This window comes from Micropterus salmoides, unplaced genomic scaffold (genome assembly GCF_014851395.1).
Source record: "Micropterus salmoides isolate LMB-PRFRI ecotype aquatic unplaced genomic scaffold, ASM1485139v1 Ms_hic_scaffold_18, whole genome shotgun sequence".
Taxonomy (NCBI): Eukaryota; Metazoa; Chordata; class Actinopteri; order Centrarchiformes; family Centrarchidae; genus Micropterus; species Micropterus salmoides.
The window spans coordinates 29,668,516-29,687,356 of NW_024040928.1; the positions used below are offsets into that span (position 1 = coordinate 29,668,516).

The 18,841-nt window shown below is 44.5% G+C and overlaps 2 protein-coding genes across 3 annotated transcripts in view; both read left to right on the forward strand.

Moving 5' to 3' along the window:
• Window positions 1-1,816: 1,816 nt before the first annotated feature.
• LOC119909411 (transcription factor E2F3-like) lies at window positions 1,817-9,570 on the forward strand. Its single transcript, XM_038727634.1, has 9 exons — window positions 1,817-2,068; window positions 3,213-3,518; window positions 5,315-5,361; window positions 5,526-5,581; window positions 5,783-5,969; window positions 6,319-6,474; window positions 6,795-6,909; window positions 7,363-7,522; window positions 9,060-9,570. The coding sequence occupies exons 1-9, from the start codon at window positions 1,952-1,954 to the stop codon at window positions 9,095-9,097; spliced, it is 1,182 nt and encodes a 393-aa protein (XP_038583562.1). The 5' UTR covers window positions 1,817-1,951; the 3' UTR covers window positions 9,098-9,570.
• A 1,349-nt stretch (window positions 9,571-10,919) lies between these two features.
• Window positions 10,920-18,841, forward strand: part of LOC119909367 (T-lymphoma invasion and metastasis-inducing protein 2) — a 55,774-nt gene continuing 47,852 nt past the window's right edge. Inside the window, exon 1 of one of the 2 annotated variants that reach the window (XM_038727560.1) lies at window positions 10,920-11,002. The gene's annotated coding sequence lies outside the window, so the exon portion shown is untranslated. The remainder of the gene's footprint in view (window positions 11,003-18,841) is intronic. The other variant, XM_038727561.1, reaches the window with a different exon arrangement.

An 18,841-nucleotide genomic window follows, 5' to 3' on the forward strand; every position in this document is an offset into this window, starting at 1 on the left:
GAAGTTCCTGAAGTCAAAACAAATGAGAACTTTTTTATCATAATATTAATAATACAAATTTATAGAGCAAATTTACATAAAGCAGCGGATCGACGAATTAGAGAGTCGTTTTAGTAAAACAGACCAATTCTAGCAATCCATACATTCATCGTCAAACACTTATCCTGCGTACAGGGTCGTGGGGGGGGCTAGAGCCAATACCAGCTGGCAACGGGAGAGACCAATTTTGGCACTGTAAGATAAAATAAATAAAAACACTGTTAAAGTAAAATCCAAAAACTCACGTAAAATCAGGACAAGGTGTCTGGTAAGAAGTTAGTGACGGAACCAGCCTGGTTTCCTCACACAGGTCTGACTGACTGTAAACACTCTCTTTGAGTTTTCAGTCGGGCCTCTGAAGCAGAGAATAAAAACAGTTGCAAGAGGATCTCAAGTTACAGATTGGCTCATATGGGAGTAAGAGGTAAGAAATATAGGAAGGTACAAGGCCAGCCATTAAAGTAATCAATAAGATCTTAAAATAAATTCAAAGACATACTGGGAGTTGGGCTAAAACAGGCTGGCTGTGGTCTGAGGCTGGTAGCTGGGTTCTGTACAGTCTGAGATCCAGATTACATGTACACATGTAGAATTGCATTTAAAAAAAAGGCAACCAACTGAAACTGTACTTGATAGCTGAATAGTTAAATACAAAACAGAAAATTTACTGATTTACCTGCCCAGGTTTGCATCCACCTGTATTATCAGCATATCTGATTGTTAAATGTGTAAAATTTCAACATCTTCAGAGTTTGGCCTTTGAGTGTCTGAAAACACACATAATAGGTGGATGCATTGTTCCACAATGATTTTCTACTTGCAGAGATATAAATCCACCTGTTTTCTCAGGATTTATGAGTGTTAGATGTATAACATTCTTGGTGGATGCATTATTTACCAGTACTGATTTTCTGCCTGCAGAGATTTGTACATTGTGCTGATAAAAAAAAGTACTTAGAAAACTGAAGCCAAACCATGGAGAAACTGTTGGCTATAGTATTCTGTGTCATACAGAATGTTGATACTTAAGTACATTCACTATGGATTCACTTTTATACTTTCACTTGAGTAGTATTTTGACAACTTTAATGGTAACCATAAAACTCCTACCTTTCTGAAGTGAAGGAAAGGTTGGCTGCATTCGCTCACCCCATACATTACATACATTTATCTGACGCTTTTATCCAAAGCGACTTACAATTGCTATACATGTCAGAGGTCGCACACCTCTGGAGCAACTAGGGGTCTCCCACAGGTCTCCCACACCAAAGGCAAGCATCTTATCTATGCGCCATCACCACCACCATACACATGTGTGGGTAGGTAGCGAAGAGGCAGTGTTTCTGTCCTTTGTATGAAAGCTTCAGGGTTCAACTCCTGTAGAGCATCACTTTTTTATGAAGACAAAAAATAGCCAGTAATGAGACCGAGCAAAGTATCGCCATCAAGTCTCAATTACAATTCCTGCCACTAATTGCTTTGCTTCACTGGTGAATATTAGGGCCAAAATATGAGAGACAGGTGGTCGCTGCAACACAAAAATTAAGGTTGAAATCGCATTTCTCCTGCTGTAAAAGAGCAACCAATGAGTGCAACACATTTTCTTCTGCTTTTGGCATTAACATATTAGCTGACTGGCATTTCATGGTTGTCAGCTTTTTTGTTGCATTACATTGTCTTCACCAGCAGACGGCGGTGTCTTGCATTTTGTAAACGAACCTTCCAGCAGGCTACTGATCCTCTATTCACCTTCATAGTTGTACATCCGGGTGACAAAAAAAAAGGATTTCCGATCTGGAAACCCGCCGTGAAGCTCGTCGTAAACAACCCGCTCCCGTGCGCTGTGCGCCGGGTATTACCGGATATAAAGGGGGCTCCGGTGCGCCGGTAGCCCGGAGGAGAGACGGGCAGCATGGTGAAGTGTGTCGTCTCTGGGTGTCCGAATCGCATGGTGAACGTAAACCGGGGGATCTTCAACCGTCAACCGAAGAGGTTCTTTAAGTTCCCGAAGGACCCGGCTCGGGTCAAGGTGAGGACTGGACCCGCAGCTCAGGTGCTGGTTCCTGGGGCGTTTGAGTAGCAGGAGTCGGTCTTTAGTTTTGTTCCCCCCTCTTTCCTTCCGCCGGCTAACGATGCTAACGTGTTAACGTACCGGTACAAGAGACAGCTGTTTCATGTGGGGCCCCCGGAGATCAGCTGTTGGAGGTCGGACTGAAATCAAAACTTCACTTTTCTAAAGATTTAAAAAGATGGGGCCTGCTTTCACGTTAGATTCCTCCGTGGTCCTTTTTTAGAGAGCTGAACACTTGAGAGGTTCTCTGGGGCTCCAAACAGGTTCATGGGAGCCTCAGTGAAAACACTTTATTAAGGACAAACACCTGAGTCCAAAAAATGTACTATAAAAACAGACAAACACAAAATAAACAGTCTATTTTCATTTATTCATTTGGCAGTTACTTACATTTGAGAAACAACATAGAAGCATCAACAGCAGAAGATCTACAGGCAACATGGCCTGAAAAGGACATATTCCACATACTGGGGAAGAACCTGACTGAACTCCGCTCGTGCAGAGTGCATGAGAGTGTGCAGCACAGCATTGGTTATTATTACACTAATTATCAACAGGTACAGGCTATAAAAAACCTGAATATGTGGGAGTTGGTTAAAGAGATCTGAGACACTGTAGTTTTAGGGAATTTTACCCACAGTCCAAAAGATTTATAACAGACCTTTATTTGGTGTAGTCTGCTGCCAAATCGCAATATAAGGCCGTCTCGGTTTAATTCTGTCTGTGTATGTGATTATGATTATTGAAAACGCCTGCTTTAGACGTCTAAATAAGCCAGGTAGACCCAGCGCTGAGTAAAAGTCTCAGCACACTTCTCATTAGATTAGATTCAACCGTATTGCCGTCATGCAGACGTGCAGAGAAAGTGTTTTACAGATGTCTTACAATATGTGCAGTGGAGTTACAATATGCCATCAAGATACCTGTCAAACGTTTAAAACTCGATTAATAGCAAAAATAATGAACATAACTGTTAGTTAAGTCCCTCGTCAGGATTTTAGCGCCGCATATTGCTTTGATGTGAAACCCAGAAGACTTAAAATAAGAGCTGCAGCTGCTGCTGATCTTTATTATTGATTGGGACACTGGTGTCTTTGTTCAGGTGTGGCTGGCGGCGCTGAGGGAGACAGACAAGCAGGACGCGACAGAGCAGCATTTAATCTGTGAGGACCACTTCCTGCCGGAGGACGTGTCCACCAGCGGGGTCAGCAGCGACGCCATCCCCATCATGCCCCCTTACCTGGACGGGCCCCTGGGCCTGATCAGCCCCTGGGGAGCCGAGTCCTCGGAGGAAGAGGAGCAGTGGGCCGCCGGAGGCTGCGAGGAGGAGGAGGAGGCGGAGGCGGCAGTGGAAAATGAAGGAGGAGATGATGATGCTCCTCCTGCAGCAGACACACCTGCACAACAGGTTTGTTATGTGTTCTTCACAAAGAAGGAAATTAAGTTTTCTGTCTTCATCCAGATCGTTATACAGCAGCACAGTGGACACTTTACCTACAGCAGCTGTAACGTATATTTTTATCCAATTCTACTTTCCCTTCACCACAGATCTGGTCAGCGCTCGGTGACCTTCATCCTCTTCCTCCTCGCTCATCTTCCCCTTCACGTCTCTAAAGTCGTCTCTGGGGACTCGTCTCCTTTGTAGCCGTCGTTGGTTTCCCTTCAGTATAAAAGCTGAACGTCGGCTCACCTGTGTTTTGTTGCTACTGTTAGCGTAGCGTGGATCTGGGGTGTCATACACGTTGAACACGGCGTGAATCTGAAGGAAACGCTTCGTCGTGTCGGAGCTGCTTCCTCCCTCGCACCAAACCTCCTTACTGCAGCTGTTGCATTTTGCTGTGTCGTTCTCTTTTTTTAGCAAAGCTAAGCCAGACTCTGGAGCGTTTGCTGCGGTCCGCCGCCGTCCAGGACCGGAACCAGAAGGACTCTCTTGTTCAGGCTTTGTTGACGTAACACACGAGGGGACGTTAGGTCAGCGTAGCGGCTTTGATGGGCTGTAAAATGCTCACTGCAGTTCAGTCAGGAGCCGAGACGCAGGATCCAAACACACGGGTCTTAGTAAATGTTCCACCTTGGAACAGGTTCTCGATAGCCAGCCCTTCTCTGGTGGTGAATCTGCAGCTTCTCCGGAGCTTAAAGTTGACTCTCAGCTTGTTGTTTATCTGTTCAGCTGCAGCTTCACTGTTCTGGTTCACTCGCAGAGCTTAATATTCTGCTACAACAGGAAACAGTTTTTGGAGGAAAAGCTTTGTTTTGTTTAAAAACAAAAAAAAAAACGTTTGGAGTGTTGATGGCGCAGTGGATCGGGTTCAATCCCCCACTGTGACACGTCCACCATTGTGTCCCTGAGCAAGACGCTTAACCCCAAGAGACCTCTGATATATACAGCAATCGTAAGTCGCTTTGGATAAAAGCGTCAGCTAAATGAATAAATGGAAACGCTAACTAGTCACCACATCAACATTAAACCAATGTCAGTGTTTAAACTTGTAATATTAGTGATTGCACGTTTAAAGATTCTCTCCAGACATTTAACAGATCTTCTTCTTTGAAGTTTGTGTCTGATAGGGTTTGTTTTTTTTAAAGCTAACTTTCCTGTTAATTATTAAAATCTCCTTCTGTCATTGGAAACCCCAGAATCTGTCAACATTTCAAAAGTTTGGCTTCTAGAAACAAAATGTGTCCCTCTGAGAAATGTCTGCTAACTCACTATCAGAGACTCAACACACTTTCACTTCATACATGTTAAATGTTGTAAAATGATCCGTTATAGCAGCTTTAAGTAGAAGTTCTTTCTCTTTTAGATCTATGTTGATTTTATCTGCAGCGCAGCAGCTTGGGAGCAGCACATCCTGGTAGTTTACTTTTAGTTTAACATAGCTGATTACCAACAGGTGGACCGCAGACCTTCAGTTTCTTTGTGGTCATTTTGATTAAAATATTATTTTGGCAACAATATGAAGTTGATGTCAAAATGTTTCCAAAACTGCAGACGTGAATATGATTCTAAAGATCGTATTATAAAGAGGACGGCCTGCTCTGTAGGGAAAGTGCAGTGAGAAACGTGAACTGGTGCTTTTTAAGTAACATTTGATATCTTGTTTTGTTTTAAAGGTGAAAATGAATTGTGAGTGTTGGTAACAACGTAAGAAACAAACGTAAAGCGCGGCAGCTTGCTTACCTGCTCTGCTTTCTGTTTTCCAGGATCCAGGTGGAGGTTTGGAAAACCCTCCAGAGCCTGAGAAGACCAGGTAAATACTTAAAGTCTAACAATGTGTCTGAATTTTTATATTCTTTAGATTGTTGTGTAGTTTATGGATGAAAACGGGTCATATTTCCCAGGTTGTTGTTTTGTGTTCGTTTAGGTTGAATCGAATGTTTTGGTGTCTTTAATTTTTTTTATTTTTCTTCCCAGTGCTGCGCTGCAACAGAGGAATCCATCGGTCCAGTCCAAGAAACTCAACAGACATGGTGAGCGCTGCTTTCGTTTAGGTCAGACTGTGATATTCAGTTACCGTCACAGATGAAGAAAACGGCAAATGTTCACACCTGAGGAGCGTTGAGCAGAACGCTTTGCTTAAATATTTGACAGATTAGTTTCTCGACGCGTCCCAGCTGCAGGACGTGGAGGTTTGTTTCTCAGGCAGCTCTGACTCTGAGTGTCTTTTTCAGACGTGTCTCTGGCGATGCTGACTCAGCGTTTCCTGGACCTTCTGCTGGCGGCGCCGGGCGGCTCTCTGGACCTGAGAGAGGTGACCACGAGCCTGCGGACCCGCAGACGGCGAGTCTACGACATCACCAACATCCTGGAGGGCATCGACCTCATCCGGAAGGAGTCGGCCAACAGGGTGAAGTGGACGTGAGTCACGGACGAGAGGACGCCTTGTTCACTGTTGGCTTTTATGTTTTTGTTGTGAAGTTTGAGACAGGCGGCCTCATGTGAGAACACGGGGGACGAGTCAGCGTGGCCAGTTTAAAATGGTTCATGTGCTGGATCTGAGTAAACGGATCCAAGCGGCCTGACTGACTTTATTAATGTTATTTATCCAAATAAACAAACCATTCATCTGTTTTTACTTTGCTTCCTTGCAGGCAGATTGTTTGATTTCTTTCTCGTGTCTATTCCTTTTTTAATAAGACCTGACGGGTCGACTGTTGCTCTGTTGTTGTAAAGCTGCTCAGTGACTCTCAGATTTTTCTCCGTGCAGGGGAAAGTGTCGGATCTCCAGCTTTCTGCGGAAGAACCAGCAGAAGTTCCAGAGAGAGCTGCAGAACCTGAAGCTGGTGGAGGACGCGCTGGACGGCCTCATCAAAAACTGCGCCCAGCAGCTGTTCGACATGACCGACGACGCGGAGAACGCCGCATATCCTTTCACAGCGGGCCCGAGGTCACCAGCAGGCCCTGGTACCTGACGGAGTCCTTTCCTTTTAGATAGCAGACCAGAGTCCTCCAGCTCCTCCTGGGGGTCCCGAGGTGTTCCCAGACAAAGATGAACGAGCAAGTTTCAGCAGTTTTTATGTCCGACAGAAATAAACAGAAACCAGTGGCTGTGGAAAACGGCAGTTTAAGTAAAACTGGGCAGCAGGGACAGGTGGAGCCGGGGTGCCTGAAAGGAAGTGAAAAGCCATCGCTGTACGTTCTTATTTAAACAAGAAGCAGGTTTTCTTTAACCTTTTTCTGTACGTCGGCCTACGTGACCCACGAGGACGTCTGCCGGCTCAGAGCCTTCCAGGAGCAGACGGTGGTCGTCGTCAAAGCTCCAGAGGAAACTAAACTGGAGATTCCTGCACCCAAAGAGGTAAAGGAACAGAGACCAGGCAGAGGCTCCTCAGCACTACGTGTGAAGTGTTGGTCTAATGCCTAAAATGTCTTATTGCACATGTAGAAAACTAATCAAATCATTCTCCACCTGATCCTTTCACTACAGCATCTCATGATCAGGTGCAACATCCTTTTTAGGTTCAGAGGGGCAAAGATTAGTTGGTCAGTCGAGAGAAAATTAAACGGCAGCTGTTTTGAGAATTATTTAAAGAAAAATCTGTTTGTTTCTGGTCGGACAAAACTAGATATTAAAAGATTTTTATTATTCTGAGACTTTTTACAGAGAACGATTAATCAGCTAATGCAGAAAATGTTCTGTGGAGTCTATCGTTGGTTAAGACTTGAAAATATCCAACTTCCTGTAGCTTTTCTCTCGTAGCTGATAGTAAACATGGCGGCTGAACGAAAGTGCGTGTGTGTGTTGATGCAGGACAGCATCCAGGTCCACCTGAAAGCGGGGAAGGGTCCCATCGTGGTGATGGCCTGCGAGGTGGGATCAGGAGACGCCGTGACCTCTGACCCCGGAGAGAGAAGCGGCTTCTTTTTAACGCTGGAGGAGAGCCGGATCAGGACGAGCGCGCTGCGCACAGGTAACCTGAGCACCTGTAGAGGCTGGAAGGACTCGCAGGTCAGCTGCTTTACACTGAGCACGATGACGGATCCGCATCGCCGCTGTCATTAAAGAGCAGCAGCTGAAGGTCAAACGTGGAGACGTGATGACATCAGACATTTCTCTTAGCTTCATGTGTTAATGTGAGGAAGGTTACAGCCTCCTCATCGCTGCACACACACCTGACGCTACAATGAGTCCCAAATCCAGATTGCATGTAGATATGATTTAACCAGGTTACATTTCTGTGTCCACATAAAGATCCAAGTCTCCTCTTTTCTTCATCACGTACTCTCTGTTATTTTAGTAGTTTATATTCAGTTCATGTTCATCAAAAACATTGGCACGTTTAATGAATGGTTGCACGGCCCCGTGTGGACACACCGCCTACCAGTAGGGCGGAACGATTAGGGGGAAAAAATCTAATTATGATTTTTCTGCCAGATATTATATTATGATTCAATTTGAAATTAAAAAAAACAACATTTTATTGAAGTTTCTCTAATGTTCAATATTCACTTTTGAGTGAAGTCAAGCAGCACAGAGCAGATGAACCAGGCAGGAAGTCAGACACAGAACGGCATAGGGAATCCGGTCGATTTTCAAAATAAAACGCCTTTTGCAGACTCCCCGTCATACATCAACAAATAACAGTTAAAACAGACAAAGGAACAATTTAACTACTTAGCTACTTAACAATAGTAGAAACACAAATCAGCAAAATCAGACAGGCAAGCGCTCTTATTCTGAAATGCTTCATGCGGATATGTAGCCTGCAGAGAGCGGAACAGAACGAGCTCACATAGAGCTGTTATCCGTAGCTGAAGCACACAAAATGACAAATTAAAATCACGTCAACAACGTGCAGGCTGAGCGTTCATCGCCGAAACACTTCAGTGTGAGTTGACGTCAGACAAAACTGCCTGTGTCGGTTCGGCGGACGCCGTTATCCCACGTTTTCCTCTAGTTTCGTTTGTTGTCGTAAAAAGGACACGACTGTTTAAAACGGGTCAGATGTATAATTAACCTACATTTTAATCTCTGTCTTCTGGTCCCATTGCGCTGTGTTGTATCTTTCTTTTCCCCCTCTGCTCAGCCGAGCCTTGTATTTAATCACTTAATTTAAACGGTAAAGATGGTGTGAAGTTTCATTTATAGGGAGATTCTTATCTCGGTAATTGAGCAGGTAAAGTATGAAATCAAGTCTTTGTTCATGAGTTATGTTTTTATTCACTGAAACAAGATAAAAGCTGAAACTGCACTTTGCTGTTCGAACCATTTATGGCGATGCAAAGGAGTAGGGGCCACGAACTACATTTATGGGGTCAAAGGTCAAATCAGCCATCATGGTTTTAGGGCAAAAAAACAGCTCATGAATACAATTAGTGCATCTTCACCTACATACCTGTGACGTATTTGGCGAGCCAGTTAAAACGCTGTAAAGACATTTGCTATGGCGGGTGCATCAGTGACGAGCTGCAGTCTCTAGTTTCATCTCGATTGTGTTGTTGTTGCAGAGTCTTCAGGTCCACAGAGCGCCGTGCAGAGTGCGTAGCCGCCGGCGGACCACCAGGAGGCGCCAGCTGTGCTCAGGGTTCAGTCACACACCTGGAGACGTGACGAGAAGCCCGATTGGCTCGTCTGCAGGTTCCAACGGGTCCTGCGCACGCGCCTGGAACAGGTTTCTGTCCACCGTCCACCAGTCCGAAGCAATAAAAGGGCGAAACAAGAGAGGCAATAAACCGTAAAACCACTACATTTCATTTGCACCAATAAAACAAAGTTTTAAATGAACTCCTGATCCGACTGAGTCCAGCTGGACCGGGACTTACTTTTTGAGATGAAGCGATGCGCCACACAGCGGCGCCTCTGACGGTTTGATAACGTCCTGACTGACGTTTGCTGTGAGATGTTTTGTTTTTGTACTCTGCGTTTGTGTTTTCGTCTCGTCTTTGTGTTTTGCATTTTAAAATGTTGTCAGCCTGGTTTGACACAAGATGCTGTAACCAATAAAACAGTAACGTGTACTAAGCTGTCGGGAGTGAGTGAAATGTCCAGTTGATGAACACGTCTCCTTGAGCGAGACGCAGAGCGGCTGCCAGCCAGCTCCTGGGGTGAGAAGGGTCCACCTGGCTGCAGGGGACCCCAGGTGAGCCAATGGGAAGAGAGCGGGGTCCCCAGCGGTGGCTGAGGAAGTGAGTATAATCAGGCTCATCAGGTTATTATTCCTGATCATTAATGTAAAGCATCCTGCATCAGTCTGCTGATCATTTTCTCCATGAATCGATTGATCGTTTGGTTTGTAAAGATTCTTTTTTTCATTTTCCAATAATTTACCATTAAATTACAAATTATTTGTATTGAGATAATTATTATTACAAAAATGTGGACTCTGTTTACAGAGAAACTTATTTTCTTATATGATTTTTAATAAGTGAAAGAAGAATTATTATTTACTGGGTTCAAATGAAGCAGTTCTTCAGGAAAATATAAAATTATTTTTATGAAAGTTAAGAGATTTCTCTGGGGCCAGAGATTAATATTCGCATTTCTATTTTGCAAATACGTTTTTTTCTGATACTGGTGCTAAGTGTGTCTATTTCATGGTTTTTAACGGTGTTATTTATTCATTCTTTATTTCCCGCTTTAAACGGGTCAGAAGTGCGTGCTGGCGTTCGGTCTGCTTGTTTGTTTGTTTTAATGACACCATGTTGGTTTAATTCTGTGTCTCCTTCATGTTCACATAAAGTGGTTTTAGTAATAGCAGGTGCAGCCAGCAGGGGGCAGCAGACAGTCAGGATGAGTAATAATCAGGGTCATTATTATTATTATTGATTGGGTCCAGGTGGACTTCAATACAAGTCCTGCATTTAAATCTTACCTAAAGAAAAAAAAAGTGTATTGAAAGTAAATGTAGTTATTCAGAAATATAGCTAAATGCATTCCTTGAGTCCTAAAAACCAAATGTTCTTAAAAGAAATGAAACATCTGTCCCTGCAGTAAAGACCTTTTTTAAATTAAATCAGCTTATTTACAAAATGTCCTGGAAGTTACACTCTGATGTCTAGTTTTGTTGGACCAGCAGCTCCTCACGTCTGAGAAGCTGAACTCGGAGGATTTGGAGGATTTTTCTTTATTTCTTTAATTCTCAAAACCTTTAAATTTGTTGATCACGTTTTTAAAAAAACAGGTAAAATACTCTTTAGTAGTTTCCCTCAGCGGAGTTTAAGTATAATGTCGCATTCAAATGAAGTACTCAAGTTAAAGTACCTCAGTGTTATGCTTTATAGTGTTTGAGTAAATGCAAATCCTCCTCCTCCTCCTCCTCCTGCTGATCCTGGTCCAGCTGAAGGACCCCGCCCTCCTTCAGTCAGGACGGGAACCTCGAGAAGTGAGCGCAGCAGAGGGAAACCACTCCTGGATCGACGAGCAGCTTTTTAAAGGCAGGAAGCAGCTGCAGGTGAGTCTCCTCTCTCTGTCACAGCGTGTTGCCTTCACTGTCCCGTTAAATCTCACACACGGACAGAGTTTGTGCAGCAGTGTAGGTTTACCTGCTGCCGTCTCTCTGTAAAGTGCTCTGACTCTCCTCAGAAGAGGAGTGGGGCCGCTGTGGTGTGAGCACAGAGGGATTGTAACATCTCTTTACTCAGATCCTGGCTGCTTTGTTGTTGTCAGACTGAAGCTGATTATGTAACATGAACAGGGAGGCGTTCTCTGAATGAAAAACTTTTCTTTGTGGACATGTGAGGACGCATCAGCACTGAAGCGTTTCTGTCACTACATGTGAACAGCCTGAAGACACTCGCAGCTTATTAACTCATGAAAGCCTAACTGTCTGCAGGTGCCTTTCATTTCTGAGTGTTACAGCCCGACCCAGTCTGGATCTTAAAGTCTGATAATGATCTTTTGTCTTGATTTGATCCCTCCCATGTGTGAATAAGGAGTCCTGACCCAGATACCAGCGCTCTCTGCCTGTCTCTGTCCTTCCTGTACCAACAGTAAATGTCTCTACCGAGCATCTTCAGCTAAAATCAGCCCGGCCGATCCGTCAGTCGAGAGCCCGTAGAGGATGAACAGGGTCCAGGACTTTGTCTCTTCTGCTTGTCCAAAATGAATTTTTCTGTTCAGAATCACCCTTTTCTGACCTGCTGTTGTTTTCCTGCTGCGGGAGGCTGATCAGGTGGATCCTGCTCTCCAGAGGATGAATCCTTTACATCTGAGCGACTCCATAATCTTTCCTCCAGCGCCACCCTTAGCTCCACCGCAGGTAACAGGTCAATCATCCTTTATGCCTCCTGTGGGATTCTCGCAGCACTTACTGACGGCTCCTGTGTAAATTCCACAGCGTTGCTTCACTTGGTGTTTCCCTGAATGTCACAGCCAGAAAGTGAGCATGAAATCCAGCAGCTGGGTCTCTTTTAGGGGGAAGCCCTGTTTAATGTCCCCCAGCAGGCCCCTGTGGAGGCGTTGTTGTTGTGGGGGGTGGTGAGTAAAGAGTGCACACATTAAAAGCTAAGTGGAGTCCTGCAGAGCCCCAAAAACCCTCCAGGGAGGACGGTTCAAGACCTGAAGCCCCAACACACACACACATTATGTTATTGTTTGTGGTGTCAAAAGTATGCAGACACGTTAACATCCATTTATCTGAAATATCATGCTGTAGCATTGAGAGGGAGCCAGAGAAAGAAAAAAGGGTCCACAGGGCACTAATGGATCTGGAGCAGGGGTGTCCACATACATCAGTCCTGTTGCTGTGGTTACCTGCAGTTTAATAATAATAATAATCTTTGTCTATAGAGCACTTTACATGACAAAATGCTTAACAAGAATCAAATACAATTTCCAAATTTATACACCTTCAGAAAGGTAGCTGAGCTGCCGGCCAATCAGAAAGCAGGACTCTCTGCGGTGCATTTGAATGTGAAGCAGGTGAAACTGAGGCTGTGTGTGTTTCTGCCCGGGCTTCTGCTCTCTCTCTCTGCTGGCCGCCGTGGTTTGACCTGGGTGTTTGTGTTGTAAGGTGAGCTGCTCAGGTGGCGGCGGGGAAACGCCCCGGCAGGTCCAACACTGTGGCTGCCTGTGTCCAGAAACCCACACGGGGTTGTGTTTGCTTTGAGCTGGAAGCTGCGGTGCAGAGCGCCCACAGTGGGATTTTACTCCAGAAGAAGTAAACAGTGAGAGGAAACCTGAAGCGGAGGATTTTCTGCCACGTTGGTCCGTTTTGTAGAGTTTGATTCTGACGAGTTTCATCACATTAACAGATGCTGGATTTACGGTCGAGCTCAAACAGTTAGTTGACAGACAGATTCTTTAATCGGCGGCCATTTTCGTAGTTGATTAAGTTAGTAAGTTTTTTTTATCTTCTGGTTCCCGCTTTTTAGATGTGATCATGTCTGCGAGTTTTGTTTGTTTTCATTTAAAGGGATCCGTTCCTGCGTCGCGTGAAACTGCAGAATCCAAACTTCTTAAGAAGGTTTTCCGGTGAATTGAAGTTACAAACCTGACATTGATATTTATGATAACCCAAATTTTGATTCTGTTTATGGCCGACATTTTCTCAGTATTGATGGATTCAGATTCTGTGTCGCGGTTTTTGTTGTTGGCGATTAAATTGCAGCCGTTTTCCACTGCAGGAACCCGTCTTTTGTTTCCACGGTTCTCCGCCAGCTTTGGGGACGAGGTCCTGGAACTAAATCTGTTAAATAATTAAGAACCGTTTTAACCGCTGCACCTGTTTTTCCGCATCTGTTTCCTGCTTCACTGGAAACCTACTGCAGAACTTTCCAGAGAAAACCTTTAAAAAGAAGTTCCTCATCGGTGCGCTAAAGTTATAAACGTGAAGATTTGCATGAAATCAAACCCCGGGTTTTGATTCTATTCTCTGGAGCAACTAGAGGTTCAGTGTCTCGCTCAGGGACACGAGGATGAGTCGCAGCGGGAGTCAAACTCAGGTCCTGGTTTCTGATTCTATCCACTGTCACGGCTCGGCTTTTGTTTCCACGGTTCTCCGCTTGTTAAATAAAGAAGAACCATTTTAACTTCTGCATCTGTGTAGAGCTGAACTACCAATCTTTTGAAACAGACCAGTGTCCCATTTATTGGACAAAATTTAACGCAGTTAGTTGTGATGACGTCTTGCTGGAGTCAGTGTGGTTATATACTACTAGAAAATATGTTTCTTTCAACTTTAATAGTTAATATACTGGTTAAAACGGGTCGCCTGCTTTATTTAAGTTGCCACGAGGACACAGATGATGTAAGTTTGAGAGTGAAAAAGAAGAATAAACAGTCCCTGTGACTGATTATCTCTCATGTAAATGAGCAGAAAGCAGGAATTTAATCTCCCAGCGGACGGAGGATTTTAGTTTAACATAAAGGAGGCTTCAGTGATCAGTAGCAGAAACACCTCAGTGATCAGCGCGACATGTGGGAGACCAGAGATCCTCCCGGTCTCTTTGTTCTCCCGGATCAACAATAGGAAGCGGTTCTCGCCGAGCGCTGGCTCTCCAGATGTCGCCCGGCAGTGAAACAGCATGTTAATGAGCTCATTTGTGTCTCCGCTGCGTGCTAATGAGTCAGTTTACACATCAGCTCTGCGACCGAGGACCAGGAACAGTGGGAGTGATTGTCAGTGAGGTTACCCCCCCCCTCCAGTCAAAGTTTTTCTTAATGAGGCTTAACCATTTTTATTTAAAGTGCTCATATTCTGCTCATTTTCACGTTCATTGTTTTATTTAGCGGTTGTTCAAGAATAGTTTTCGAGGTTGAATTTTCAAAAGTGTGTTTCTCCACCAGTGTTTTTGAGGATGCACCACACTAACCGCTAGGCGAGCATCATGATGAGGATTACATGGAGACGCAGAGAGGTTAAATAAAGGCTGGACTACAATCCAGCCGTGTTCAGAGCAGAGCAGAGTTTTCTGTGGCAGATGGGAACTCCCTTTGGGCTTTTTCACTTTCGCAAACCTATTACATGCACGAAAAATGTGTGTGTGTGTGTGTGTGTGTGTGTGTGTGTGTATATATATATATATATAAACTCAATAAAGGAGAGGGGGAAAAGGCCAAGAAGCAGAATATAACCTCTTTATGTTCATGTTGAAAAGATGGTGAGCTTCCTGCTGCTGTAGCTGCTGTAGTGACGGTGCTGCTTGCAGGTCTGATGGTGCTGGCTGAGAGCAGCACAATCCACCATCACAACAACCCCACTGTTAGTTTGCAGCTGTAGAACGTCTCCTGACAGCTGCAGTCACATCCAGAAACATGCTGTAACCAACTTTCCTGCCTGCAGCAGGCGGGAGACTTGAGCCTTTTTAATACTTTCTTGTTTTGAGGTACTTTTTCAAGACTTTTTTTAAAGACCTGCAGAGCCCCTGATGTTTGCTGGTTTCTGTTTAGGAGGAGCGTTATTTCACGCTAAACAATCAATAGTTAACTTTTTCATGTTATTCTAATTAAATGTGATTTAAAGGTTGTTATTTCTGTAAGTCGACTTAGAACAACCAGCTGCAAACTCCTCTTCCTTGTGACCATTTGCGGTGCCGCCTGTTGTCACGGGTTGATGGCGTCCTTAGTTTTACACTTTTCACAAGACCTCACGAGGTCCTCCTTAGAGGAACACGAACGTGGGGAGTTGTAGGTGCAGTGCTGAGACGGTTTACTAACATTTAAAAAAACGAGTTCTACTTGAAGACATGTTTAGCACTGGATCAGCCGATATAAGAGAGGATATTACATTGGATAAAGGAGGGTCGCCATATATTTAAAGGACCACTGGCTCCTTTAGGGTGAGCTTGTGACATTACGAGATGGCGAGACTCTTAATGTCTCTTTAAAGTCTCTTGTAGAGTTAGTCCGGACTGGTTTTCTTTAACCTTCAGGAGTTTCTGATCACTCAAACTGCCCGACAGGAGAGTGTGTAAAATGTACTTCATAATGTGCCTGGACAAGCTACACAGGTGTGGATTTCTGTTCTGCTTTAATGGAAACTCAACTCAGGACCACCAGGAAAGGCTTCGAGGCCGAGGAGGACTGACTTCTGTTTGGACCAACAACATCTCGTCTGAGCAGGACGAGTTTGTTAAAAGTTTCTGACCTTCAGGGGGATCTTATGTTTGTTTCCTCTGCTGTGCTGTAAAGTCAAACTGTCAGAAGCTGCAGTGAAACACCTGACAGAACCTCTGCAGTCCAGATTCCTTAAAACACACACTGTGGAGGTGAAGCCAACAGTTCGCTTTTCCTCTGGTCACGGTGGGCAGGCAGCCCAGCGTGGCCGCCGCCGCAGCAGCAGCAGAAGAAGGGCTCTATGTTCAGCTGGAATGTGCGGTGGATTTTCTACCTAATTAACCGCCGTGCTGTCGTGCGAGACCGCCGCTTTCTTTCTGCACGATGGAAAAAGGCGATTGGCTCGGCCGCCCTGTTCTGACTTTAAGCCGTCTGATCCAACAATGAAGAGGAGGCTCTGTTTGTGTTTGAGGCACGAGACCCAGCTGATGGGATCTGACTGAGCTGAACTCAACTGCGGCACAACGTCAAGCAGCTTCTGGCTAATTAACCCAATTAGATCTCGTTTTCACCACAATGGAGTTTTATTATCCCCCTGCTCGGGCAGGAGGTTAAAGCGGCCCTTTACAAGGATTTATCCACTCAAATCCACAAGACTGAAATCAGATCAACAGTATATAAGAAGGTCAAAGGTCAGAACAACAGAGCCATGATGAGCATGAAGAAAAAATAAAGTTTTAGCCTGATATTTGATTTTTGTCTGGATTGTTGAGCCCTAATTTAAACAATATTTCACCTTAAATCAAGCAACACTAAAAGTCTAAAGTGCTGCTAGCATCACAATATGATATTATCTTTAATAATAAAACGTGTTGGACAAAACAGACAAACTGAAAATCTTCTTCCAATATGGATCTTATATGATTCATATCAGTGCTGTTGAAAAGGGTTTCTTTTGGAAGAAGCAGTCGGTGTACACTAGCGGGGATGTGAATAGACAGACAGGAAGTCAGACACAGAACAGCATAGAGAATCTGGTCAATTTTCAAAACAGCAATAAACACGGTTAAAACGGACACAAAACAAAATCATTTATCTACGTTGCCAAATCATAGAAGAAGCACAAAGATCAGGAACCGATTACCAAATCAACAAGATCTACACAAGTCAGCTAAATCAGGCAGAACGCTCTGATTCTGAAAGCTCCCTGTGGGAGATGCGTAGGCAGAGTAGAAGCCATAGGTAGGACAAAATAACAAGCCAACAATGTGCTCAGTTCCTGAAATATGTCCGAGAAGCTTGCTGTCACCGCAGCAGTCACACTCAGAGGACTTTCCAGGTAAAATGTTATTTATATTTTGCTTCTAGGAGATGATGCACTTTGAGGACCAGCCTTATTTTAATGCAAAAATGTGTACATTAGCAGAAATGCAGCACATCATGGATGTGAAAACAGTTTTTTTTTTTTTTTATTTGAAAGGGAAACCAAGATTTGTTGTCCCTAAAATCATGAATAATCATGATCTCAATATAAATCCAAATCTTCGTTGGTGTAGGCGATAATACAAACAATGGCGACTGAAAGTGAGCGGATCATGTTGAACAGCAGTAAAACGCAGAAACGAGAGATGCCGTCGGAGGAGACAAACCTGTTGAGGCAGAAATGCTAACCGCTACCAAGCTGACCAATCACAGTTCTTGTGGTCTGCATTGCCACAACATGTAGTTACATTTTTGGGGAGGTGCGCGTCAGGCTACAGCAGAGATTTGGCTCAGAAGTATCTCAAACCGTATCTTGGACCCCCCCCTTGTCATTCCTCTTGTTTAAAGACATGTTTAGATTTTTAGTTCTGTGTCAGTATCTTGAAACAAGACTGAATAAAGCCGGATTTCTACCCGACACCAGGGGTTAACTGGAGTCCTGCTGTAGATACCTGGGTCGTAGGTTGATGTCATCACTGCATCACTTTTTACGCCTGTGATTGGCAGTGGGGCTCAAGGGTTTGTTGTTTCTTTTGTCAGCTTATTTCATGTTGTCATCACACTCTGTAATCTCGCCGCCATCACCGACTGGTAGAAGCACCTGGTGTCACCATCGCTGCCGTAGCGTTTTAAAAATCCGCCTGTTACTGTTTGTTAAGATACTTTGGATTTTGGAGTACATAAGATGCTCTCAGACCGCCCCACCCGTTCTCACTCATGAGCCGTCACATATGGATACACGTGACTAATTTTAACCCAAACCATGATGTTTTCCTAAACCTAACCAAACTGCAACGTTTCACATTAACCACTAGTTTTATTTATTATTGTGACTAACTTGATCACAGAGCCCTACATGTGTAAAAACGATGCCAAAGGGTAACCATGGCCTTAAAAAGCGAAGCCAAGGGGTCTGCAGGACCAAGCGTCCATGCGTGACGAGCTGGGAGTGAGAATGTGTTGGACCGCCAGCCTCCGTTCAGGTGAATTAAAGCCTCTTTGAGCTCCGCGGTCCTCAACATCAACACAGGAAGTGGACGGAGCAGTCGACCAGCATACCTTAACCCAAACTCAACAAGGCCAACACTGTTTCTGGCAAAAGCCACGGCTGTTGTTTTTTGTGATTTTTTTTTTTTTTGCCACTTTGTGGTTTGGACTGGGTTCTTGTGGACTCAGCTGAGCTTCAGGCAGCACTCACGCCACAGATTTCAGCCAGTTTCAAGTGAAAAATGTTTTTAAATTAGTCTTTTAATGAAGCGGGTTTGTCGCAGGAGAAAGATAATGACAAGAGTCTGGATTCTGTAATTCAGCAATTTTCTCCAAACAAGCGGCGTAAGCGTCTAAATAATGGAGCAATCTCCCAGTGAAAACATAAAAACACACACACACTCATTCCTCCTGCTGTGATTACTCGGAGGATGAAGGAAACTGTGTGCAGCTCATGATAACGAGGTTTATTTAGTGCCTGCAGCTGTAATTTCAGGAGTCATCTGTCCACGGCACTGATAGGCTTCGGTTAGCATGGTGGAGGGGTGAGGGAGGGCGAGGGAGGGCGAGGGGGCAATTTGCAGGCGCTGGTGGAAAAAGCTCAACATGACCATGAAATGTTCTGGAGCCTCAGCTGCCTTGTGGTGCATTTGACTGCAGAAATATGGATGTAATTCCTGCGATTCTGGACTGCATCTCCGACCTGAAGTGTTGCCTTCAGAGAAACATGAGTTCTGTTCGCTGCGTCTCTTCCTTCAGTTTCTCTGCTGGAATATCACGTGTCACCAACTGTGAGAGGCCTGAAGGCGTGACTAATACTATACAG